The 27,944-nt window shown below is 40.0% G+C and overlaps 1 protein-coding gene across 4 annotated transcripts in view; it reads right to left on the bottom strand.

Moving 5' to 3' along the window:
* BBS9 (Bardet-Biedl syndrome 9) overlaps positions 1–27,944 on the bottom strand; it is a 78,116-nt gene that overhangs the window by 29,641 nt on the left and 20,531 nt on the right. The window contains exons 2-9 of one of the 4 annotated variants that reach the window (XM_071694242.1): positions 26,176–26,341; positions 13,914–14,092; positions 11,271–11,383; positions 10,497–10,654; positions 9,697–9,892; positions 6,249–6,517; positions 5,781–5,905; positions 1,602–1,619 (exon numbers count right to left, since the gene is read on the bottom strand). In XM_071694242.1, coding sequence (XP_071550343.1) covers positions 1,602–1,619; positions 5,781–5,905; positions 6,249–6,517; positions 9,697–9,892; positions 10,497–10,654; positions 11,271–11,383; positions 13,914–14,090 — 1,056 coding nt within the window. In that variant the 5' untranslated portion in view covers positions 14,091–14,092; positions 26,176–26,341. Of the gene's footprint in view, positions 1–1,601; positions 1,620–5,780; positions 5,906–6,248; positions 6,518–9,696; positions 9,893–10,496; positions 10,655–11,270; positions 11,384–13,913; positions 14,093–15,596; positions 15,833–15,975; positions 16,087–26,175; positions 26,342–27,944 lie in introns of those variants that run through there. The other 3 variants (XM_071694241.1, XM_071694243.1, XM_071694244.1) reach the window with 3 other exon arrangements.

The following is a 27,944-nucleotide window of genomic DNA, read 5'->3' as shown; positions in this document are numbered from 1 at the left end:
TGAGCTTTTTGTATACAATGAAAGAAGGTCAACTTTATCTGTGTCATCCTAACACATTTCTTTATCCTTTAATGTGATAACTGTACCTCCTTTACCTAAATTTTTCAAAAGTCTGCTTTACTATCATGTCCTCCATAATGGTCCCATGAACCCCTGAGATCCATAATCAAGCCTGGAAGCCTGGCAAAGTTGATTTCTCTGGTAATACTTAGGCTCAAGAATAAGCAAGCCCTTCTCATCTGAGAGATTCGCAACTTTTTGACTAAGATGACAGAGGGGATGTAATTTTTCCTTTAAACTATGGGAAAAAGATCAGTTGACCTTGATTACTCACATGCTATGCAATGAGTATACCAAATGTAAAAGAGGTCATCCTCTCTTAGTATTCTTCATTTCAGTGGGAGCTCATCTTTCTTCTGTCAATACCTATCCAATGTCTTAAATAATGTTATCACATATTCCTTTCAATTACTCTTCAGCTTTTCCAGCAGGTTTCTAAACATGAACTGTTTCAGCTACTATTTCAAGGTATACTTCTACTCTCTTAATATATGATATTTCCAGCATTCAAAGCAGGGCAGACAAGAAGAATCTTCCTGAAAACTGATATTCCCTTCTTTTTGTATTCTATGGCTTTCAACATGTCATATGAAAGCAAAGAAAAAAAAAAATCTTAACTGAGTGATGCCAGATTATGTGAAGGTATAACAAGTATTTACTTTCAGCTCTCCTTTTAAGTCTCCAAAGATATGCAGGAAATGAGATATCTAATGATGTTCTGTGGACCTCTTGTATAGACTGTTGGAAATGAATTTCTGACACTGAGATATCATAATAATTCTACTTAGACCTCCTGTATGAAATGCAGGAAATATATTTCTAATAGTGAATGACTGATAGCAGCTTACCTTTCATTCACCATCCCCTGACCACTACTGAATCTCTTTACTTGTTATTCACATGTTATTCCTCATCATTTCATCTTTCCTACTATTTCTTTTTCATGATAGCTGAAACTGCATGTGCAACTAAGGCCCTGATCAAGGCCATTTCATTAACACTATATGCATATATACCCTTGCCCGAGCCAGGTACTCATTCTATCAACCAACTCCTATGGATGGATAAACAACTGGGTTGACTGTGGACCAACTGCTGCAACCAGGATTTGAACTTATGTGCATGATCCTGGGTAGCCCATGATTGCATCATGGTCAGAAATGCTAACTGTTACACTATGAAAGTTCATACAAAGCTATTAAGATGTACTTTTCAATTTGAAGCTCATACTTTTCAGTTTTAACTTGTTATTATTGCATTAGTTTCTGATAATTATAATACAGTAATGATGTAAAAAGACAATTACTTTCATTTACATAAAACTTGCATATAAAAGCTTTCTATTCTACAAAAACTTATAGTACATAGGTATGCAGACAATGCAAACAATTAGTTATCTACAGTTTTCTAGTGAAAAGCTTCTAAACTATGCAATAACTCAATGTTAAAGTTCTAAATATGTACAAGAACTTCAAAGGATTTTTAAAAAGCAATATCAAGCAAGAAATGAAACCTTTAACAATACAAAAAAAACTGCTTACCCTCAAGAATCGCTGGCCCTGTGTAAATGGAAAGATGGTTAAATTGGTTCAATGTGCATTCTGATTTTAGTTGGCAGAATTCAGAGTCCCTCCGAACTGCATTCTTTTCCTTTTAATAGTAAATCTTATCATATTAAAAGGTAAATCAAACAACATTAGCTATAAGTATTTATTAACTCTCACTATGTAATTAATTTTGAGGTTGATTACCATATGATATCAATTATACATCAAAAAATAAAAGAATCTAAATGAACTTTTGCATTATACGTAACAACTTTGGGAAACCATGGAAAAGTCTTTGAGATATGGTTGTGGATAGGGGGCTGTGGTTTCTGTGCATTACAAATGGCAGCTAGAGAATGGATGCGAGCGAATATGGCCTTGTGTTATCTGTTCCTGGCACTACCTTGCTAATGCAGAAAATGGCAATCCAAGTATGAAAGGGGTTGGGAGTGGGGGGCTGGAAGCCCCGTCTCTCCTCATATTCAAATTTCTTAAAAGGGAAACAGAAGAAGGAGTCAAGCAGGGAGTGCTCATCCTCCTTGAAGGTTCAGCACGAAAGCTAAATGGACACTAGCATCAATCTACTTTCTTAGTCAACCACCTATCATCAACTGGCACAAGAAAACTGATATAACACTGAAACTAAGGAGATGCATAAATACTTACATGAATAAAATACTAAGCAATTTCTTGATGAACATTCTACTTAGTGAATGAGGTGGCATGGATGAAAGACTGGTAAATTCAAACTTCAACTTACTCTAAAGTCAAAAATACAGCAGAAATGTAAACAGTAAACTGAATAATAATTCTACCTTTCTGGCTTGGTCGTCATAATTTTGTCTGATTTATTTTGATAAGTTGGCAGTAGCTGGTGGGCAGTTACCTACCGGGAGGTATATTACCACTACTGCCTGCCTGGATTTCAGGAGGGTTAGTGCTGGTTGCATGGTGAGCCAGCACTTAAGTGGTTGTCAAGCTGTCAAGTTGCACTTCTTTGACCTAGGAAGCTGTCTTTTGTTTCAGCCTCTCCCTCACATGGACTGCTGACATTCTGCCCACAAACATACGAGCATTCCTTGTCACATACAACACTTGACAACACTTAATTCACACAACTTCATAACTAGATTTTCCTGAGGAGAGTGATATATGCAAGCCCTGCCTTTTGGCATAATGGTAGGAACAATAGATATAAATAGTTGGCAGGAAGGTTAGACAGGAGCATTATGTAGTAACATTAGGTAGAAGTAGTAGGTACGACTATTAGCTAAGAACACTGAGTAAAAGTAGTAGCAGGCTGGAAAATTAAGAAGGAACATAAGGTAGACACATTAGGTAGGAGTCTCTGAAAACACTGCTATAGTCACTTTCTGCCAGTAGTCTGTTAAGGGTGAGGCACTTATAGCTAAGAAACAGCATTGGAATTGAATACTTATGGAGAGTCTTTTGCTTTGGCCACCCCCTTAAAGGAGTTCCCAAAGGGAACAGGCATCAGAAATATTTTTGGTATGCTCCATGGTATTTTTGGAGATTTAACAACTCTGTATCTTCCCTGATGAGAGGTTTTCCGGTTTAACACATCTTCTTTTATACCTTTGTTCTGTTGCCATGCATGGATTAAAAATTATCCTTCTCTTCTTCTTTCCAGGCAATATAGTTGCAGTTCTTTCAGCCTTTTGTGGTAGTCCATGTGTTCCGTCTCCTCAATTTTGCTAGTGAAGTGCTTCTGATGTCTTTCTAATCTCCAGCTGATTTGCTGGTGACCGTAAAAACAGCATTATTCAATTTTGCTACTTTTACATGGATATGTATCAAACAATTTCATCAACAGGTTTCTATTTCTTGTAGAGAGAATTCTCAGATTCATAACACTCATCACTCAACTTGATAGTGCTAACTTTTCAATATGCTCTTTGAAATATAGTTTCTCATTTATCATGAAACCCAAATCTTTTACATTTTGTCCACTTCCTATCAATAACCTTGACAAGCCCTTATAAGGCACTACTAATGAATCTTCCCTTGACCTATGACTTATTTGTTTAAATTTTATCTATTTATCTATTTATTTTGCTTTGTCGCTGTCTCCCGCGTTTGCAAGGTAGAGCAAGGAAACAGACGAAAGAAATGGCCCAACCCACCCCCATACACATGTATATACATACACGTCCACACACACAAATATACATACCTATACATCTCAATGTACACATATATATACACACACAGACATATACATATATACCCATGCACACAATTCACACTGTCTGCCTTTATTCATTCCCATCGCCACCTCGCCACACATGGAAGACCATCCCTCTCCCCCTCATGTGTGTGAGGTAGCGCTAGGAAAAGACAACAAAGGCCCCATTCGTTCACACTCAGTCTCTAGCTGTCATGCAATAATGCCCGAAACCACAGCTCCCTTTCCACATCCAGGCCCCACACAACTTTCCATGGTTTACCCCAGACGCTTCACATGCCATGATTCAATCCACTGACAGCACGTCAACCCCGGTATACCACATCGATCCAATTCACTCTATTCCTTGCCCTCCTTTCACCCTCCTGCATGTTCAGGCCCCGATCACTCAAAATCTTTTTCACTCCATCTTTCCACCTCCAATTTGGTCTCCCACTTCTCCTCGTTCCCTCCACCTCCGACACATATATCCTCTTGGCCAATCTTTCCTCACTCATTCTCTCCATGTGCCCAAACCATTTCAAAACACCCTCTTCTGCTCTCTCAACCACACTCTTTTTATTTCCACACATCTATCTTACCCTTACATTACTTACTCGATCAAACCACCTCACACCACACATTGTCCTCAAACATCTCATTTCCAGCACATCCACCCTCCTGCGCACAACTCTATCCATAGCCCACGCCTCGCAACCATACAACATTGTTGGAACCACCATTCCTTCAAACATACCCATTTTTGCTTTACGAGATAATGTTCTCGACTTCCACACATTCTTCAAGGCTCCCAGGATTTTCGCCCCCTCCCCCACCCTATGATTCACTTCTGCTTCCATGGTTCCATCTGCTGCCAGATCCACTCCCAGATATCTAAAACACTTTACTTCCTCCAGTAAAGCACAGCATTCCTCACGTGCTTAAATTTATCTTCATTAAATTCCATCAAGTTCACTTCTGCTCAACTGTAAATTTTGTTAGTCATTTTGCAATCCCATCTTATCAGTTTCTGATCCAACACTTTTGTTTAGTCTGCTGTAATCTACAAAGGTCCTTACTATGCTTTCCTTTACCTCACTATCAATGTCTGACATCATTATCACAAATAGTACTGAGGCTAACATCATTCCCTGTGGTATTCCAGAAAGGACATCCTCTGTAGACATGGTCTCTTGTTACCACTTTGAACTTCCTGTCAGTCAGAAACTCTCTAATTCATCTTCCTTAGAAGAGAATGAGAAAAAGAGAAATGAGAGGTGGATGATTTGGATTTCAAGAAAAGAAGAAAATCAGTATTCTTCCGATGGCTTTTATCACTAAAGCAGAGGATAAAAAACGGAAAATGTCAGAGGTGCCTTTTCAAACTGGGTGTTAAAGAAACCAGTGGCAATCTGTTTATATTGAGGCTCTAACTGTTATCATAACCACTTAAAATAAAATACATCCTGTTACTGTCTACCACAGACTCTTATTCATAACTTCGCATGAATATTTGGCTACAAGGATGACTTCAACATCAAAAATGTAATTTGTGAGTTTAAACTTTATATTTCTTGATAATTCATGTTACCTGAAATGCTCTTAGTAGAGAAAGGTATTACCTAAAAGTAGGCTTAAAGATCTTAATTTTCTTAAACAAGCAAATCCAACTAATGTACAATGCTTTTAACAAACCACCTTGCTTCACATATAAAATCAGTTACTTAGACAGAATACACATAGAAAGTGTCAAATCCTATCTTCACATGAAAACCTCACAAATCAACATGTAATAAGAGACATCATAACATGGGGTAATGATCTCACTGAAAGAAATGAAGACTAATGCAACAAACAGCTGTTACTGTACATATTTAAATCAATTCATCACAACTATAGTTACAAAGATCAACACTATTAATGTATAAGGTGTAACAAATGAATTGAACTTATACATGGGCCATGCATAAAAATGATAGTGGACTTACTGCAAAGTTTGCCCGGTTAAGTGCAACTGGAACAAAAGGTAACTGTGATGCCCACTTAAGTTCAGTCTCACGGTATACCAGCAAAGTCTGTGTGTGGCTCGCAACGCAGATATGCACATAATTGTCTGGAAAAAAGGCTCCCCTGTATTGAATGTTTCTAAATTTGCTTCTTTAAAGAATCAAAATAATAAATGAAATGACACCAGTATGTGTTCCTCACTTTTAAAGCATGAAAACCTCCCACCTCATGCTAGATACTTTGAACATTATCCTAAGTAGAGGAAGTATACAGATTATCATACATAAACATCTATTCATGACTAAGCCTGAGGGTTATGGGTTTTAAAGCTTTCGATTTCATGTATCATTATCATAATACTTATAAAATAAACCAAAATCTTTGCCACTGCACAAACAACTCTGTTAATGCAAAAAAATCTTCAATAAGTTTATCTATTGTCAACATACCCACGACAAAAGCTGAGAGACAGGAAGGGTTGTACTCAAGCTTCTTGACAAACTTTAACACCCCTGTTTCCTTGTAGCAGAAAACAGCATGGTGTGTCAAAATCAGGAGACTTGTGGGACCTTCTGGAGGGGAGACCACAAGAAGGTTCAGCGCTGGTTCACCTAACTGTTGTGTCCATTCGGGTGTTAGACGTTTACCTCCTTTACTAGAGTTGTTACTATTACTATTATCCTTCTCATTGTCTGTTGCTACAGCCACTGCCTGGTATCTGTTAAACATCACTGTTTGATCAAAGGTGATAACTGGTACTATGAAGGCAATTCATATACATACATACATACACACACAAACACATAAGGGGAAAGGTAAGGAGGCTTAAATTTGCAAACTACAGAAGAGTTAGGGATGATCTAATCTTAACCTTTAAGTTTTTAAAACCAGACTGATAAGATAAACAATGGACGGCTCTTTGAAATATATTTATTTATTCATTTTGCTTTGTCGCTGTCTCCCGCATTAGCGAGGTAGCGCAAGGAAACAGACGAAAGAATGGCCCAACCCACCCACATACACATGTATATACATACAAGTCCACACATGCACATATACATACCTATACATCTCAACGTATACATTTTCCAAAAGAAGGAACAGAGAAGGGGGCCAGGTGAGGATATTCCCTCAGAGGCCCAGTCCTCTGTTCTTAACGCTACCTTGCTAATGCGGGAAATGGCGAATAGTTTGAAAGAAAAAAAGATATATATATATTTTCTTTTTTCTTTCAAACTATTCGCCATTTCCCGCATTAGCGAGGTAGCGTTAAGAACAGAGGACTGGGCCTTTGAGGGAATACCCTCACCTGGCCCAATTCTCTGTTCCTTCTTTTGGAAAATTAAAAAAAAAACGAGAGGGGAGGATTTCCAGCCCCCCGCTCCCTCCCCTTTTAGTCGCCTTCTACGACACGCAGGGAATACGTGGGAAGTACTCTTAATCCCCTATCCCCAGGGATAATATATATATATATATATATATATATATATATATATATATATATATATATATATATATATATATATATATATACACAGACAGACATATACATACATACACATGTACATAATTCATACTGTCTGCCTTTATCCATTCCCATCGCCAACCTGCCACACATGAAATAACAACCCCCTCCCCCCTCATGTGCGTGAGGTAGTGCTAGGAATAGACAACAAAGGCCACTTTCGCTCACACACAGTCTCTAGCTGTCATGTAATAATGCCCCGAAACCACAGCTCCCTTTCCACATCCAGGTCTAACAGAACTTTCTATGGTTTACCCCAGACGCTTCATATGCCCTGGTTCAATCCATTGAAAGCACGTTGACCCCGGTATACCACATTATTCCAATTCACTCTATTCCTTGCACGCCTTTCACCCTCCTGTGTGTTCAGGCCCCGATCACACAAAATCTTTTTCACTCCATCTTTCCACCTCCAATTTGGTCTCCCACTTCTCCTCGTTCCCTCTACCTCTGACACATATATTCTCTTGGTCAATCTTTCCCCACTCATTCTCTCCATGTGACTAAACCATTTCAAAACACCCTCTTCTGCTCTCTCAACCGCACTCTTTTTATTACCACACATCTCTCTTACCCTATTATTACTTACTCGATCAAACCACCTCACACCACATATTGTCCTCATACATCTCATTTCCAGCACATCCACCCTCCTGCGCACAACTCTATCCATAGCCCACGCCTCGCAACCATATAACATTGTTGGAACCACTATTCCTTCAAACATACCCATTTTTGCTTTCCAAGATAATGTTCTCGACTTCCACACATTCTTCAACGCTCCTAGAACTTTCGCCCCCTCCCCCACCTTATGATTCACTTCCACTTCCATGATTCCATCCGCTGCCAAATCCACTCCCAGATATCTAAAACACTTCACTTCCTCCAGTTTTTCTCCATTCAAACTTACCTCCCAGTTGATTTGTCCCTCAACCCTACTGTACCTAATAACCTTGCTCTTATTCACATTTACTCTCAGCTTTCTTCTTTCACACACTTTACCAAACTCAGTCACCAGCTTCTGCAGTTGTTCACACGAATCAGCCACCAGCGCTGTATCATCAGCGAACAACAACTGACTCACTTCCCTTTGAAATATAAAGGAATAAAATTACCAGAGGACTTACCTTGAATTTAAGCAAGAAATTTGTTCAAAAGCATGTAAAGAAGTACTTTTACAGTATAAGAGGTGGATGAATGAAGTAGACTAAATGAGGATGTAGTAAATGCGGAAAGCATACAGAAATTCAAAAGGCTGTGCACCAAAAATATGTAATTAAATTGTTTTGCCTTCAGTTTGCCCTCTGTACACTCAGAAAAGGCTCTTTCAAAACAAAATTACAAATCATCCTTCTGCGGATAAAAGTTAAGTGCATATACCAGAAATGTGGACAATCAAGTGTCTGTAACTAAGTCTTATTTCACATTTGTCTGTACATAAAGATGAGTATCTTCACTATATAATGAACATGCCACTGTATTTCAACTTTAGTATGTTTTTCTTTGATGCCATATGTGTTATATTTCTGAAAAGTAAATGATATTCAACCCTCTGACAGTCACACATTGCTTTTTACCTTCCCTAAAAAATATGAGGTTTCTTTACCCTTAAAATACTTCTATCTCCATAGTTATGAGTCAACATGGCCTTTCTTCCTCTATTCCTTGCACTATCTCGCTAATACAGGAAAATATCCTTACAGAAAGAGATATAAGCAGAATAAATAAGAACTTTGCCTTGTAAAACCCAATAAGGGGCTATTGATCCACTGCTTGCAGAGATAGGGGTAAACAATGTTGCTTTTATATATATCTTAATAATCACTTTTTCTACCTACATATTGATAGATTTATCATTATTATGCTTTTATTGCCTAACAAATATAATAATTCTTAAATATAATTAAATGGCAACATTTATATAAATACTACATACGCATCAGCAGAACTGTAAATGTGGCAACATCAACAAGAACAACATACTTCTTATCCACCTTGTCTGTAATGGGACTGAAACTGGTTATCCTATGGAAGCATTGGGAACCCATATGAACTCTCCTCCCTACCCCTACCCATAATTGTGCTTTAAAATTATGGCAGGAATTATCAGTGTGAAGATCTTTGTCTGCAGGCACTGATTATGCAGAAAAGATCTTTGTTTATGAATGTGAAATGGTTAAAGAATAAATAAACCCTAATAGTTGCTAAGCAGAATGACAATTATTCATGTACTAGTGAAGCAAATTGCAAATATAAATTAATGGGTACTAACAGATATTATCAATTACAAAATGAAACACACATGGCCACGCCAATGGAAAATAAAGGAAATTCTAACATGTAAAACAGAAAGACAGTTTTGTAAGGCTCACTTGAAACATTGAAGGCACCAGTCACTGCTCACTGTAATAAGGGCATCAGACTTGGAAACATAGGTTATGGGCCCTGGAAACAGAAACCCAGGCAGGAAACTAGAAAAGCCATAACTCTCTTGTTCAAAGACTGTGATGCAACCATCCAAAGATTGAACAGCAATGTAGTCCTTTCCCTTCACACCACCAAAAGGACCTATAGAATAAATAATAGCTCAATTCTCTTTCTTCAAGTTGGCATTCTTCAAGTTAATAAAGGTAAAGAGTCCTAGACTGTCTCTTTAGATCATACAAGCTTCTTGCATTCATAAAAGGTAGGTGTATATGTACTCTTCCTAAAATATTTAAACTCTCAACCATTTTCAAGCCTGGAAGTATAAATCCTGACAAATCAGCAGAAAGGTTTTCACATTACTGCTGATTTGGATACCTAGTACAAAAATAACTTATAAATAAACTTACAATGTTGAATAATGATATGTATGCATTCTTAAAAATATAACTTTGGAGTTAAGAAGATATGGAATGTTGAAGGATACAATTGAGATTGCAGTAAGTGATCTATGAAGGATAAGAAAGAAAGGGATGATAAAGAAATAAATGGTGTGGAGGTACAAAGGGCATAAAAGAGCATAATCTCAGAGTTTCTGTTAACTCCACATTCTAATGGAAATAAAGTCCATTGACACTATATAATCAACATGAAAATTCTTATCATAAATGTATACAAATAAGTTATAAAAAAATTTTGAGCATGTAAATAGGGACATCAAAACTTTGCGAACAGCCTGAAGTTTCACCTGTAATAAAGGAATGAGCATTCCGCTGGAGTTTGTGCTGGTAGGCTGTGGTCAGACGAGTGTGGTCCCCATGGCCAGCCTGACCCGAGGTGATGGAGATAGTGTACACAACAAGACGATCAGGATGAAGAATGCACAGATGGTTCAAATCATTACTCCTGTTAAAAGAATTAGATAAAGATCAATAAAAAGTAAAAAGTAAGGGATAAATATATGACACTGTGTCAATGCCAGTTTTCATTATTATCATTACTGTAAGTTAAATCACAGCCAAGCCCCACAAATTATTTTATGGTTTACCTCGACCTCTTCACATGCCATTAATCAATTCCTAGCTAGAAATAAAATGGCTACTTCTACTTCATACTTAAACATCCTATACTTATGGATCTCCTTTCCCCAAACCAACACAACTGACTAAAACATGTATAAAACCATAAGGACTTGACAAACACTATACATATGCCCTTTCAACCAAGATCCAAAACTCCATTTCACCAGACATACACCTATCTGAATCTACACTCCCTACAGACGAGGGAGTTCCACTTCCTCATGTGTGTATGGACACCATCCATCTCTCCAGCATTAAAAACACATAATGAACATATCACATGACACTTCATCCCATGATGTTATATCCATTTCTTGCTTCCTTGGGACCCTCTTCCTTGGAAATGCTACTCCATGAATACTGTATGCTGCATATCAAGATGGCTAAAAGTAACAGATACAATCCAACAAATGTGACATGTTGATTAATGGGGAACTTACGATACAAATTTTCCCGCAGCCAACTGAAGGATGGGGTAGTTGAGTGTTGTCTCAAGTAGCACATGGTCTGCACGATAACCAGAAGCTTCTTCTCCATCCTCCTGTCTATACGACTGGAAAAGGTTACATGAGTTCAAGAAGTACTGTATTGCTGTATTAAGAAGGTGTAAAAAAAAAAAAATATTTACATCTTATTTTAAACCTATATAAACCATAGATGAAAAACAAGCATCTTTTTTAGCTTATCAGGATAATAAAAACCAGTTTATCGCTGCAACAGTCCGGAGGTAAATATTTTAAAAGACAGGTTTTTCACTTCCTCCAAAATTTGTAAATATTTTCCCGTCTTTTCTTTTTCCCTTTCATAATCCTCTTTACATTTCAATTAAGAAAAGGCCTTGATGCACACTTTTGTCCTTGAATGGAGCCTCTGCATCTACTTGAAGAATTGTCTTTCATTATCAGTGGGGTAAAAAATATTAGTTGTGTGAATCACAGTGAAACTTACCTCAACTTTCAGTAACAGGATACAAGAAAATTCTGTAAGATACATGAACTGAGGAAGGAATCATATAGAGTACTCTTAAAACAATAACTGCTTATACCACCCACTACACTGTTTTGTACGTTTTACTGAAAAATAAGTTTCTTTTTCTAATATTCAATTTCTTCTGCTGTGCTCATTATAACCATTTGTCCTGTACCATGTTGATAGGATACACTGCAATAAGTCACAATATACACCAAAAGCTTATGAAAAATAAGGCTAGTGACAAGTGCATAGTTGTATGAAAATAAAATCAAGATAACACATTCGATTAAGTTTACTTACATATACATATCACTAACCTATGATGCACTTCAGATAACAGTCTTTGACAGTGAGTCAAATGAATGACACATTCATATTGAAAAAGATGACTATTGTCCATTACAAACTTTTATAAAAATGAAACTACCTTAAAGACCATCTATTACATGACTGAAGTCTTTCTAGCAAATAGCACTTGTGGAAGGTATTAAGAATATATGGTGTGGGAGGCAAGTTGTTAGAAGCAGTGAAAAGTTTTTATCGAGGATGTAAGGCATGTGTACGTGTAGGAAGAGAGGAAAGTGATTGGTTCTCAGTGAATGTAGGTTTGCGGCAGGGGTGTGTGATGTCTCCATGGTTGTTTAATTTGTTTATGGATGGGGTTGTTAGGGAGGTAAATGCAAGAGTCCTGGAAAGAGGGGCAAGTATGAAGTCTGTTGGGGATGAGAGAGCTTGGGAAGTGAGTCAGTTGTTGTTCGCTGATGATACAGCGCTGGTGGCTGATTCATGTGAGAAACTGCAGAAGCTGGTGACTGAGTTTGGTAAAGTGTGTGGAAGAAGAAAGTTAAGAGTAAATGTGAATAAGAGCAAGGTTATTAGGTACAGTAGGGTTGAGGGTCAAGTCAATTGGGAGGTGAGTTTGAATGGAGAAAAACTGGAGGAAGTGAAGTGTTTTAGATATCTGGGAGTGGATCTGTCAGCGGATGGAACCATGGAAGCGGAAGTGGATCATAGGGTGGGGGAGGGGGCGAAAATTTTGGGAGCCTTGAAAAATGTGTGGAAGTCGAGAACATTATCTCGGAAAGCAAAAATGGGTATGTTTGAAGGAATAGTGGTTCCAACAATGTTGTATGGTTGCGAGGCGTGGGCTATGGATAGAGTTGTGCGCAGGAGGATGGATGTGCTGGAAATGAGATGTTTGAGGACAATGTGTGGTGTGAGGTGGTTTGATCGAGTAAGTAACGTAAGGGTAAGAGAGATGTGTGGAAATAAAAAGAGCGTGGTTGAGAGAGCAGAAGAGGGTGTTTTGAAATGGTTTGGGCACATGGAGAGAATGAGTGAGGAAAGATTGACCAAGAGGATATATGTGTCGGAGGTGGAGGGAACGAGGAGAAGAGGGAGACCAAATTGGAGGTGGAAAGATGGAGTGAAAAAGATTTTGTGTGATCGGGGCCTGAACATGCAGGAGGGTGAAAGGAGGGCAAGGAATAGAGTGAATTGGAGCGATGTGGTATACAGGGGTTGACGTGCTGTCAGTGGATTGAATCAAGGCATGTGAAGCGTCTGGGGTAAACCATGGAAAGCTGTGTAGGTATGTATATTTGCGTGTGTGGACGTGTGTATGTACGTGTGTATGGGGGTTGGGCCATTTCTTTCGTCTGTTTCCTCGCGCTACCTCGCAAACGCGGGAGACAGCGACAAAGTATAAAAAAAAAAAAAAAAAAAGCACTTGTGAAGTCATATCTATTGTCCTTGCAACTAGAAATCTGTGTCCCTAAAGAAAAATTAACAATTAAAAAAGATATAATAAAACAAAAAAATCTGAAGAGCCATATTAAAAGAAGTAGATAGTGATTCCATGAATACCATAACCAAACTTCTGTTAAATACTCTTTAAACTCAAAAACTGTTTTAATTTTCAGGAAAAATTAGGTATCAAAATACTTTTCTATTTCAACCACTGTGATGGTTCCTAGAAGTACACAGTGGAGTTCCAATAAAACTAAATGCTAATTTTTACAGAACATATCTCAAATGACAGATTACAAAAATGGTTGAGATTCCCTCAGTCTTTTTGAACATGATCAATCACTACATTGAAATTATCTTACTTGTGGAAAGAAGACCCTGAGAGTACCAGAGAATCCTCCCACTATAATCTTCTCTTTAGGTGGCTTCTCATTATTGATATTTGCAATAGCCAAGCAGCCAGCATCACATTCTTCCTCTCTGCCATCTTCTCCCTCCACTACTGTTGACCACCAGTCCCGTGCCTTAAACAATGACATCTCTGAAATACAGCATATAACTGTGACAAAACTGTTCAGAGGAATGATTCTTTTCACTTGCATTATTAAACAAAAGAACTCTTGCTGTGAACAGCCTTCACTAGTCTTCCCATCATCACTGCTCAAGCAAAAAACTGTAAGTAAGAATCTTAAAGTGATAAAGCAAGAGCTTTTAATTCAAGCAAAAACTCATGGGTCAAGTGGAGAAAGTGAAACAATGTAGAGCACTGAAGTACATGATCCTCCTGTTGCTTCTGACTGGTGAAAGGCTCGGCTTAAGAAGTGACCAGTCATAGATAAGGTTAAAGTGGAACAATGTGAGAGAACATAAATAAGGGAAGAAATTTCAGCATAAGTTACTGGGAAAAGACTGTACCATCATCTGTTTATACCAAAGTCTTTACAGTAAAACTAAACACTCTATCTGAGGTGTTCTCATATTTACACAGCAAAACTATATACTCTTACTATCACTGAAGATGTTCTCATATCTGCATGTTCAGTTACACTTTACTAGTACTTCCATCATATGTTAAGGAAGAGCAATCCAAATATTTTATTATAATTTGTATATCTTTTAAAGTACACACTCTATTATTTCATTATAATTTGTATATCTTGTAAAGTAAATATTCGTTGTAAATCTTTGCACAGTGATAAAGTATCAACATCAAAAACTCAGTAAGAAACGGTAGGGAATGAAAGACGAGGATATAACATTTCAAAAAATATATCAAGAAAATAACCTAATATGTTCTATGTTAGTTTGAGGTTTCTGGTTAGAAAAATTAAAACCCTGAAGGTTAGCTTGTGGTTTCTCTGATTAGATAGATCAAAAACTTGAAAAAGTATGTACAATATGATATGTTGCATTTACTTCATATCATATTGTAGATGACATTAATTTCCAGTCAAATAATACCAAGCAAAGCCACCCATTTCATTCTTATCAATACTATAGTATCTGTTATGATAGCATGGTGGTAAAGCATCAGTTTAGCCATGTTACTCTATTTCTGTACAAAATTGGATTAAACTGACAACAATATATTCCTCAAACAGTAAATGTGACTTACACCAGCACTCAGTGATTTAGAGCACTTAAATAAAAAAAAGTTATGAAAAGCTTACCTGATTTTCTCAAGCAGCTGAGATTCATTGTACAAACACACAAAAATTAATTTGGTCTGCTATGACGTTCCATATGGCATTACTTTATGGGCAGTCTGGGTTTTCATGTGTTCTATTTCTACAGGTGTTTCACTAGTACTAGTTAACTGACCTTATGTTTTCTCTGGTTTAGGCGTCCCTACTATCTTTTATTCATTACCAAAGGATAAAAAAAACTTGCTCCAAGTCATGCAGCACTAGTCTGTATCACTTCTACTATGGGTAAAGAATGTGGATATAAATCTTAATTAATTCCATACAAATAAAGTCGTGTGATGAAAGTGATGCTGAACTAGACTAGGACTCTCTAAATTAAAAGACACCTAAAACACCTACTTAACCATCGATCGTCCTATGATGAGGTGATGTTCTCCATGGCAACCCTGTCACCCACACTCGTGTGGAGTCTGTCAATGCCCTGCTGGCCACAACCCGAGGAACCATACACCACATTAGGCTTTGAACACGATTTGTGGGCCGACCAGGCAGCAACTAACCAAAATTAACGCACAAGGAATGAAAATCCCACCAGCTCCGTAACATAAGATTCGTGACGTTTCCCATACGCTCAAAATCCAAGACAATTTAGGTTGCAGGATCGCTGTAGCCATGGTTACACACACGCCTCGCTGTATTAGATACTGTGACAAAGTCTTACATGATTATATAATAAAAGTTGCAGCTTTTTAGCATTTTAACCACTAGAGATACTGACCTGTCCTTAGAATTCCACTGCCATCATCCTCAACATCAAGAAGAGTACAGAGCTGATCTCATCGAGTCAACAGCAGTGTTTGTTTACATTTACCTGCGATGGAATGACAGGTGGACGCAGTAGTTACGACGCTAGAACACAGATGGCAGCAGTAATGCATTAACGTCGTTGCCTTATAACCATACTTACGACGATCGTTCTCGCCAGTCATGCAGACGTGTGATCAATGTTCAGTTTTCCGTCTCTTTATCTCCTAATGACTATAAAAGATAAAATTTCAATAATCTTCTTCGTCTAGAAGAAAGACGATTCCCTTTTATAAACCTTGTATGAAGGAAATTCCTTCAGAAAGTTCAGTGTTGTAAGATGAAGCTATGAATAATTATGAGAAATTAAAGATTTCGATTCCAGAAATTGGAGGGAAAGATAGGTATGTTCTACAATCAAGAACACTGAATCAACTGAAGTTACAAGTGGAAGCAGGTAGAGAGGCGCGTTACATGCCCCACCACAACAGAGAGAGAGAGAGAGAGAGAGAGAGAGAGAGAGAGAGAGAGAGAGAGAGAGAGAGAGAGAGAGAGAGAGAAATAAAATATGAAAACCATGATTCATATATTCTGTATATGTTGGTACTTTTGCAGGAGGGGAAATCGTTTTACAAGCGACCTGTCGAAAAGACGATATGGCATTTTTTTTCATCTGAACTGGAAATGAAATAAACATTAGTCTTGGTAATGGGTGTAAACTTGGTCTTGGAATGAGGTTTGGAGTTCTATGAATGAAATCAGCGGTTATAGGTGATTTTGGTGAAAAAATAAATTGATTACCATAATACCAATAGAAAATGGTGAGATGAGAATGGTGAATGGATGATTTAGTGAAATCAACCCACTAAAATGCTATATATTACTTCATTAATTAGTCATATTGGCATTTACATCACGCATTGGTACATAACATCCAAACTACACAGTATAGACTTTCACATCTTAATTATAATAAACATTGGCTTTAAATACGATAAAGTTAATACTATGGTATATTATGTATAAGTCACAAGTTCCTGGCGGGATTTTGGTGTCTAAAATGAATCTACCCATTCATTATCAGTTAAGGTCTTAGTCAAAAAGTATCTAGAAAATATGGGCACAGAGGAGCAAACATCAGGAAATCTTGCTCCGGATTTAGACATTAAGCACGAAAGGACATTCCTTTTTAGATAGTTATTGGTATATGTAATATTTCTTGATGATTAATAAATGCGAATAGGACACACACACACACACACACACACACACACACACACACACATATAAATATAAATATATATATATATATATATATATATATTTTTTTTTTTTTTTTTTTTTTTTTTTTTTTTTATACTTTGTCGCTGTCTCCCGCGTTTGCGAGGTAGCGCAAGGAAACAGACGAAAGAAATGGCCCAACCCCCCCCCCCATACACATGTACATACACACGTCCACACACGCAAATATACATACCTACACAGCTTTCCATGGTTTACCCCAGACGCTTCACATGCCTTGATTCAATCCACTGACAGCACGTCAAACCCTGTATACCACATCGCTCCAATTCACTCTATTCCTTGCCCTCCTTTCACCCTCCTGCATGTTCAGGCCCCGATCACACAAAATCTTTTTCACTCCATCTTTCCACCTCCAATTTGGTCTCCCTCTTCTCCTCGTTCCCTCCACCTCCGACACATATATCCTCTTGGTCAATCTTTCCTCACTCATTCTCTCCATGTGCCCAAACCATTTCAAAACACCCTCTTCTGCTCTCTCAACCACGCTCTTTTTATTTCCACACATCTCTCTTACCCTTACGTTACTTACTCGATCAAACCACCTCACACCACACATTGTCCTCAAACATCTCATTTCCAGCACATCCATCCTCCTGCGCACAACTCTATCCATAGCCCACGCCTCGCAACCATACAACATTGTTGGAACCACTATTCCTTCAAACATACCCATTTTTGCTTTCCGAGATAATGTTCTCGACTTCCACACATTTTTCAAGGCTCCCAAAATTTTTATATATATATATATATATATATATATATATATATATATATATATATATATATATATATATATATATATATATATATATATATATATATATATATATATATATATATATATATATATATATATATATACATATATGACTTTTAAATATAAGATTGTATTTCTGATATCAAAATCGAGACAATATTCCAATGGCATATACTGTTTATGTTAGTAAACAACACTGTAACTAAGACGAGTAATATTCCTCAATTAGGGTGAAGATCGTAACGGTGGACGAGTTGCCAGTTAGATCAGATAAGATTTAGGAAGTTTTATGTAATTCCTTGTTACTGATCTACTGGTCTGTCAAGATATCGGAATCCTAGATCAACCAAATCAACCAGAGGAAGTTTTTGTCCTCAGTTCAGGAAGTTGGCTATATATGTCTCCTTTTAGATCGAACCCGTAAATATAGGAGGTCTTCAGCAATTTTAATGAACACACGAGTGATTTTTCAGTAATATATAGCGTGAATCGTGAGTTTATAGTAAAAGTACATCCATAAATTTCAGTTTCCACATATAATACTACGGTAATAATCGCATTTTTTTTTATAAAGGTGAAACTTGTTGATAACTTTGTTTTCATGACTAACACCTGAATTCATTATGCCTTACCGTAAACATTATGTTGATTGTGGGTCAGACAAAGGCAGAAGTCTTATATCATGCCTGAAAAAAAGAAAAACTGGTGATAAGCATATAAAAGACTTGCAATCTTACATGTCGATGCTAGAGAGCGTCCGACATGATGCTGGAAGCCTTGCCAGGGGAACCTGGGTATGTCACCAAATATTTACGATAACCCACTATAGAGTCAGTCATGCAGAGCGATCCCTATAATAATGGTATACGGTCTATAATGATCCAGTCATGTATTGTTTCGAAAGTGTTCAACCGTAAATTTCAGTGCTACAATATTCAAACCTAATGCAGCATTAGCTAACATGGATACGCAAACGACGAAAAATGCAAATGGTTTAGCAAGTGTGGTGAATATCTCACAGGGCGCTGGTAACAGCACTTCAGCCTCTGTTGGGTAGAAGTCACGTTCATGGAGAGGATATAAGATGTCTAACTCCTTTTCATGTAGTTCACTGACTTGTCAAATATACTTATGGAGCTGGACAAAACAGAAATAATCTAGAATAATTTATCATTATAATGGGAGGTGTCTTATCATTATTGCATATCATAACTGCAGTGTAAAACAGATTTCATCAATCGCTGATTTTACGCGTGATTTAAAGATATGATATTCTCTTAGATCATATCTATAGGTATCTGAAAGATATTAGCATTACTCTCTACTTCTCAGGGAAATATATTGCATTTTTGCTCGTACCTGCCGCTACCGGACGTGGCCTTTCCATACAACAGGGGATGAATCTGAGACTGAAATATACATAGAATCATTCATCACACACATCATTTTAGTAAAAAACAAAGAATTGTCATTTTGTCTAAAGAGGCGTGATTCATATCATATAGAAAAAGTAGCTTCTGTATACATTCTTATCAATAGAAGTAATATCTCCTTAAATGAATTAAGTGATTTCGTTAAAGGTCTTTTATAGAAAAAAGAAACGAAGAAATACTAGCTATATCTCCTTCAAATGTATCTATTGTTGAGAATTACACTAAACGTAGGTATAAGCAACTTAGCAATAGGAAGTTTGGCTGCAACTCTAATTTATTTGCTTTTGAAAACTCAGTTATAATTCATCCGAGTACAGTTTCCTCTGGAATATATGCAAATTCTGTCGAAGTTAATGAAAATAAGATTCTAATTCTACAAAACAACCAATTCATTAGGGACACCTTTAGAACCCTATCAAAAATATAAGATACCCCTAAAACTTTATATTCATTTTCTTTAATAGTTATTTTTACAGAAAATATAAATGTATAACTATAACAGATTTAGATTTTCATCCCACTTAATTTTTTCCGTAGTGACCGACACGACACAAACAAAACATCCCAATCAAAAATAAATTTCAGGTAAAAGAAATATAATGAGATAAAAAGAAAGTAAGAATAATGAAGGTTCCTCAAGTGTCTTATGTGTTTATATACTAGACTTTTAAAGATATAAAGGCTAAAGGAAGAGGGGACAACGAGAAAGTGGAGAATTCGCTGCTTCGCTGTTCGAGGGGAGGAGGTATCATAATGGCTAATCGTCAGGTGGCCGATATCCATAGAGAATCTGTGAGAAATAGCAGCTATCAAGTATGCATATCTTATGGGGTGATAAACTGAGTTCTTAATTCCCTCATATTATAGGTTTAAGATTCAACCTGATAAGCTTTGGAAGAAATTATGAATGATTCAAGGTTTTCTCTGGAAGTCTGAAACTAAGAGAACAAAGGATCATACAATGACGTGATTTTGGTGTGGTGTAGGTCACTTCACATGAGCTACAAATCAAATAATCCTCGAGATGTTCTTTATATCTATTCTTGAAGATCAAAAACAAAGATTATAAATTTTCCTCTTGATCGAACATTCATAGTTTAAGGCAAAATCATAGTAGAGATAACATAGATTTTTATACAATGCTTTGTTTGGATATTTCTCGTGATGTGTTGTGGTTTAGTTAAGTTTTCCAGACGGAGTTGTTTAATGATATTTATTAGTTTTAATACGTCATTGTCCCTCCTATTCGTATGAGGCTCCTGCAGGAAGGTGGTCGCGTCCACTGGTCGGAACCATAAAATGTTTTACTGTTGTGTGTGACTGTGTGTGTGTGTGTGATTGCGTGTGTGTGTGTGTGTGTGTGTGTGTGTGTGTGTGGAAAGAGTACAGAGCGATTTGGTTGTAAGCTCTCGGTGTCTTCTGGACGGTTGTTGCATTGTGGGCATGAAGGATCCTTAGATATATCGAGACGGTGTTTGTAGTGCTCAAGTGATGGCTAACGTGCAGGATGCAGGCGGGAGAACGTGACTCGTGTTTGTCCAGGGGAGTGTGGTTTCTGATGGTGTTCTATCTGTTGGAGGTCGGAGTTTAAGACTGAGACGGGAGGTCATTGTTTAGTGCTCTTCCGGTTATTTCAAGTGTGTATATGTCTTGTCAGTGTCATGGGGGGTGGATGGGAGGGGGGGGTGGAGTCTGTGAGTCAAATTGTGTAGTGGAATGTGTGCGTGTTTCTCCCATGAGGTTTCTGATCGTTGATAACGGCTTGTATCATCTGGAACCGTTTTTAGAAAGTCATTTCTAACGTCATTAACGGCTAAATGTCAGGAGATGCTCCGCTCCACACTCGATCAATACTTACACTGGAAAACTAAACGAGTTCATGATACGTGGAAGATTGAAGTGAATTTACTTTATGAATGAGATCCAAAGTTGTGACTTAATCAGAGCACACACACACACACACACACACACACACACACACACACACACACACACACACACACACACGTGAATCTTCTTTAGAAAGAAAACATGGCTTATGTGATGTCTGGAGAACATTCCCTGCCTCTGTAGTCTTCCTTAGTACGTTATGCTTGCCTTCAAGATCTACATCAGCTTCGTCCCACTGTAGCAAATGTCTGTATTGTGATGCGCGGAAGACAATGGTATTCGAGGTCCTATAATGTTTTACATTATTCCCATGTTCTATGATCCTTTAGTTCGTCCGCCTCCTACGTACCTTCCCGTACGTTGGCAGCCACTGCATGGGAGAGCCACGGTCTTGGCCACGCCTGTCTCTCTAAGCCTCGCCAATCCTGGTACCTGAGGATGTAGCAACACTCGTACTTGAAGGTAGAAGACATTTATCGATGCGCTGGATCAGTTTGGATGGAGAACCACCTAGAACCCGCCTATTTCTCCAGGCGAAACCCTTCTTCGTTAATGCATCTTCCCCTCGTCCTGTTTGCCGTGGTTTTTGTTGTTAATAACAAAGTAACGAGACAAAGTCGGGGAGGTGGAGGAAGTTTTCCTTAGAGCGTTTAAACTCTACAATTCCGAATATGTAGAGGATCTGATATCAGACATAAGAGACGAAGCAAACAGGATAAGGAGAGGATGTAACGATGAAGGAGTAGTCACGTGGAGAAGGACTGGTGAACAGAGAGGTGAGGTCAAGATCGAGGCGAGTGGTGTCTGCAATGTTCCATGCAACGGATGGCTGCGTGCAAGACACGACGAGAAGTAGAACAAAACTTCACAAGACAAAGGACTGAGAGAGAGAGAGAGAGAGAGAGAGAGAGAGAGAGAGAGAGAGAGAGAGAGAGAGAGAGAGAGAGAGAGAGAGAGAGAGAGAGAGACATGATAGGATTTTGAATGCCATCGTCTTAAATGCGTAGGAACAACGGACGTCTGCCCAAGTGGGATAAAGGTGAAGTAATTCCTGATGGAGAGCATCAGAGGCGGGGACAGGATTTAGAGGCGGGTCACACAAACATCGAAAATGTTCATAAACCACAGGAGTGAGTGGATGCATCAGTGGGTCTATGAAGGTGGGTGGACGAACACACGAGGAGCAGCAGAGCCAACGAGCATGTCAGGCCATCTGTACAACGACAGATCAAAACCTCCATCAAGGGCGTGTCTCCCCGAGGCCACACCTGCTTGTGTGCATACCGGGCTCCGTCTTCGCGTGGTAACAATACGAGTGAAAGGTCACCTTTGGGTAGGCTGTATCACTGGGAGTACAATCTCCTCAAAGAACTTTTCACTCCAAAGGAGGAGTATGCATTCCCCAGCTACCGGAAGTAGATATTAGATAACGTATCTAGACAGAAATTTAAATTCGAGAACAAAGAAAATGGGGACAAAATGCAAAGAAAACGTGATACACTCATATGCAGAAAATAAGAAAGCGATAAAAAAAAAAAATAAATAAATATATGAATAAAATAAAACCTTGCCCTCGACTCATTGTCTCCGCCCTTCTTAACCTATTTTTCCTATGCAAGCTGGGTTAAGCCCTGGCTCTTTTCCTCCCTCTAAAATTCACTTCCTCTATCAATTCTTGCTCTTTACCCCCTCTCTTTCCCCCCCACCTCCTTGGAAGGGACTTTTCTATCATCATCATTGTTATTTTAACTGTTTCTGTGACACGATTCTTACGGCCTGCTGACGTAGGGACGAGGTTGATATTTGGTCTGCACCAGGAAGATACGAGGCGAGAATACGAGCAACATCATGACGTCACACGACTTGTCAAAAATATTTACTTGATTCTTGCAACAGATCACTTGTGTTGCATCTTTCTTCGGTGGAATTCGAAGTTGTGAAAGTTAGGTAACATTTCTAAGCATCGCCAAGATCCATAACCTATGTCTTGCACACGGAAGACCTCGGGAAATCTAGTGTTTAGATCTGCTGTGTAGGAAAGATGAATCATTTTTTGTCACTGGAAAATGGTATTCACCAGTTGTGTGCTGGAGCACCTTGAGTGGCCCACCACGTTAGCTCAAGCTTCCGTTTGTTGTGAAGCTTGTTTATGTAAGCTTTGGTTTGGTTTATTTCCACAACATAATCAAGATAAACTAAGATTCTGTTTGAAGGTTTACAACTTAAACGATTTGAACTAGTTTTTTTCACGCATTAGTTCTAAACCTTCATTCTTGTTTCATACTCTCCAATCTTATCTTTAAAATTCTCCCTGCCCATTCCCAAGATCACACTTTACAGAATACCCATGGCAGGGTCAGGATTACCCATGGCAGGGTCAGGATTACCCATGGCAGTGTCAGGATTACCCATGGCAGGGTCAGGATACCCATGGCAGGGTCAGAATACCCATGGCAGGGTCAGGATTACCCATGGCAGGGTCAGGATTACCCATGGCAGGGTGAGGATTACCCATGGCAGGGTCAGGATTACCCATGGCAGGGTCAGGATTACCCATGGCAGGGTCAGGATTACCCATGGCAGGGTCAGGATTACCCATGGCAGGGTCAGGAATCTCTCCTTATAATATGACGTAGTGTTATGACAACCAGAGCCTGTACAGTACCCACAGACTCAGCTGTACTGAGCTGAGCTGGGTGTACGTCTGTCCAGGATGGAGAGGATCACACACCTCTTCAGAGTGTGTGAAGCCATGTTAACATTAGAAAAGGAGGATCTGATCCACTGGTGTCCACGTCCGTCCCCCTCATACTGATCCACTGGTGTCCGCGTCCGTCCCCCTCATACTGATCCACTGGTGTCCGCGTCCTTCCCCCTCATACTGATCCACTGGTGTCCGCGTCCTTCCTCCTCCTCCCTGTCTCCTCCCGTACCTATGGTGTTGATCCTAGAGAACTGGTGGTTCAGTATTCAGGTCAGGAGTTGTGTTGGTGATGAATATATTACAGTATGTTCAACGGGGACAGTGGGGCAAAGGACCCTCAGTATCAAGTCTGTAGTGCTTTCACACAAGTTTCATTTCCTCAAGGCTTACCAACGAGAATCAATGATTCAGTTGAAATATATCAACGAGAATCATTGAATCAGACGAAGGAAAATGAAAATCAGACACAGTCCAGATATATCCACGGGTCACAGTCGTCATAGGACTTTTCGTTTCGAAGGAGTCCATCCAGTCCCTGCAACTGAGTGTAGCGCATCCTCAGAGCTGCAAGAGACGTTGGATGGGGGAAGTCGTGGGATCATAACCCAAGGCTCCCTATGTGACAGGAGTCCCGGGGTTGTATAATGATATGATAATAATAACATTCCTTCGTGTGACATCATCCACCAGATGGTGTCACCAGGTGCAAGCTGTTGCCCGACTGCAGGGACTGAGGGAACACCTTACCTACATCCTCTCCGGTGGACGAGTTTCTCTCAACGAACTTAGAATTTCGGACCTCGAGTCACTGTTTAGTCATGGGAAGAGCTTGTCTCCAGGATGACCGAGAGTCTTTGCGTTCCTCTTGGCCAGAGGCTCTACTGCTCTCTAGAACAGCTCGGGGTTTTGTATTCTAGAAAACTGTTATCTAGGATGGTCGAGGGCTCTGTGTACCACTGCTGACCAGAGAACTATTGTCTGGGATGGCTCCTGGCCGGAGAACTTCTCACATATATGGGCTCGTCTGAGGTCTTGTACACCTCTCTCCTGTGGAGACATCTACCATGTCAGGACGGTCAGACGCATTTATTATGATATCAAGAGTGCAGCAGACTGGGGTCTGCTCCTCGACGCCTCCGCTGCCCTAGTAGGTCTGCCACGCCCTCTCGACATGTTTAGTGAGTTGCTACAGTTTGTGTTGGAGGAGCGAGGGCGTGATGCCACGGCTGTTACATTGAACCAGCGACTCAAATTATCATTGACGTCTTTCTTTTCAGTACTTTTACAGCACGATCAGGAGGATTCTCCAGTTGTGAACAAAGTTCCCAGATCAACGAAAGAATCATGAAGCGTATGTGTGATTGCTTCACACTGTGTGGGACGCTTGCAGCCGGACAGATGGAATACTTGCCGCCCTTACGAATGGGTAGCGGCCCTGTACGGAGACAGACGGAGTGGGAGCTGGGCTGTTTTTACGTTGCAGGTGTTGGTATTGTTAATGGGGCAGACCTCCGACTATTATAGGGATGGTCAGGTACCAGGCTGGTCCTGTTACCAAGAGAGACCAGGCAGGTACCACGATCATCAACCATGCTGATCAGGTCTCACTCTATCGCCCTGACTTGGTTGCTATGTTGCATATATAGAAGACCCCAGTGTCTTTATGATCTTTACTCGTAGACAGCTATTTGTTTTCCCCTGTACAGTATCTCAGAAAGTCTGATATTCGGAAGTATTTAAGTCTTCGAGGAGAGCCATAAGAACTTTTATACAGTCCTGAAAAGTTCAACGTTTGTATCCTACAAAATGACCGGCTTGGATACATAACACTGATGACCAGGGAGATTTTTGACTTCCATTGTTGTCAGGAAGTCTCTTAAACGCTTAGCGAAGAATCCCATTTGCAGTTGTGGTCATTAGCAACCCTGGAGAAATCTGTCTGGGGCAAATCTGGGGAGTTAAGGGGTTAGGAGGAGTCATGTTGACTTTAGAGGGCAACATTATGTCAAGGCTGGATCGACGGTTCTCTATCTTTGGAGTGACACTGAACAAAGCTAATGTCTTGCCGAACTGCCTTCTACTTACCTCGAACAGATGTGAATGTTGCTTCACACCCTGAGGGAATGTTGCTTCACCCTGGGTCCACAACCCTGAGGAAATGATCCAGGCCTCCACGTCCCTGAACGGGGTCTTGGTGAGTGTGAACTGAACGACAGTTCCTGTCGTGAAGGTCAGACAGGGAGCCAGGTCCCTGTGAGGGGTCAGAAAGAAGCCAGGTTACTGTGAGGGGTCAGGAAGGAGCCAGGTCCTGTGTACCGTAAAAACGATCTTTGACCCACAGGCAGGGGAAAGCCAGTCTTACGACCTCTGACCCACAGAAGGTCTGTTGAAGACTTTGGTGACAGAGCAAAAGAACACCTGACAATGATCTTTTGAGGCGGGGTAAGGAGGGGGGAAGGGGGTGCTCGACGTGTGAAAGAGTGAAATCAATGAACAGTGTGTATGAACAATGTGTATGAACAGTGTGTATGAACAATGTGTATGAACACTGCGTATGAACAGTGTGTATGAACACTGTATGAACCGTGTGTATAACATGTAGAGAATGAATGACCAGCACAGATATCTGGAATGGATAACTTATGTCCGTGAGTAATGTGTTTCCAGAATGAATGGCTGGATTGTATGACTGAAGTGAATGACGAGTATGCATGACTAGAGTGAATGACGAGGATGCATGACTAGAGTGAATGACGAGGATGCATGACTAGAGTGAATGACGAGGATGCACGACTACAGTAAATAACGAGTATAGTGCGACTGAGGCCGGCTAAGGGCGGTTTAGTGAGCCAGCAGCAACAGCAGCAGGTGGTGGGGTACATGACCATCACCTCCCACAAGTAAGCGTCTGGTCTCCTTCCTCTCTCTCGCGCGCGCTCCCTCCCGCCACTCTCCTCTCCCTCCCGCCGCCCACACACACCCATGACCCCCGCACGCCCACGCTGACGCCCCCCTCTTTCATCGTCTGCCTGTGGAGCCGCCTCGCACGTCATCCAGCGGCACCTGGCACCTCTCGTCGCGTCATCGTCACGCCACTAAATATAGACCCAGACCCGACTTTCCTTTCTTAGTGTTTATTTATATCTGGTGTTTGTTCCTCCCTCAAGAGGCTGAGTACGCACACTCTGGCTTCCTCCCACAAGAAGCTGAGTACGCATACTCTGGCTTACTCCCTCGGGAGGCTAAGTATGCACACTCTGGGGGAAGGGGGGTAGATGAGTAAGGGCATCCTAGCTCTCTCCCTCGGGAGCCAGAGGACTAAGTACGAGCACTGCCTTCCTCCCCCAGGAAGCTGAGTACGTGCACTCTAGCTTCTTCCCTCCGAGTATGTGCACTGGTTCTCTTCCTCAGGAGGCTAAGAACGTGCACTAGGCTTTAAATGTGGAAGGCTGAGTACGTATATTCTGGCGTCCTCCCTCATGAGGTTGAGTAGGCGAACTCTAACTTCCTCCCTTGGAAGGTAAAGTACGCGCACTCTGGCTGTATTGGCCAGGCTCCCACACCACGAGACCCTGAGCTCAGTGTAAAATGTGGGTGGGAAGGATTGCGTGGAGGGTTTTGGCAGCGTGAGAAGGACGGGTGAAGCCGTGAACTTGCCAGGAGTGGGGCGCCATCATCATGTGTACCCAACACGTAGCAAGATATGGGTTAAAAAGTTTTAGGCCAAGCGTCCCAGGGGCCTCAAGGCCGTGGCGGTGGGCGGCGGCGGCGGCGGCGGCCAGAATGTGGGTCAGTACGTCTGGCTGGCGGTGGGGAGTGCGCAGGCGCGCCGCTCGCTCCGCCCACACCGCTAC

The sequence above is a fragment of the Panulirus ornatus genome, chromosome 57 (genome assembly GCF_036320965.1).
Source record: "Panulirus ornatus isolate Po-2019 chromosome 57, ASM3632096v1, whole genome shotgun sequence".
NCBI lineage: Eukaryota > Metazoa > Arthropoda > Malacostraca > Decapoda > Palinuridae > Panulirus > Panulirus ornatus.
Note: the sequence above shows the minus strand (reverse complement) of the source record. Positions and strands in the feature narration are given on the sequence as shown.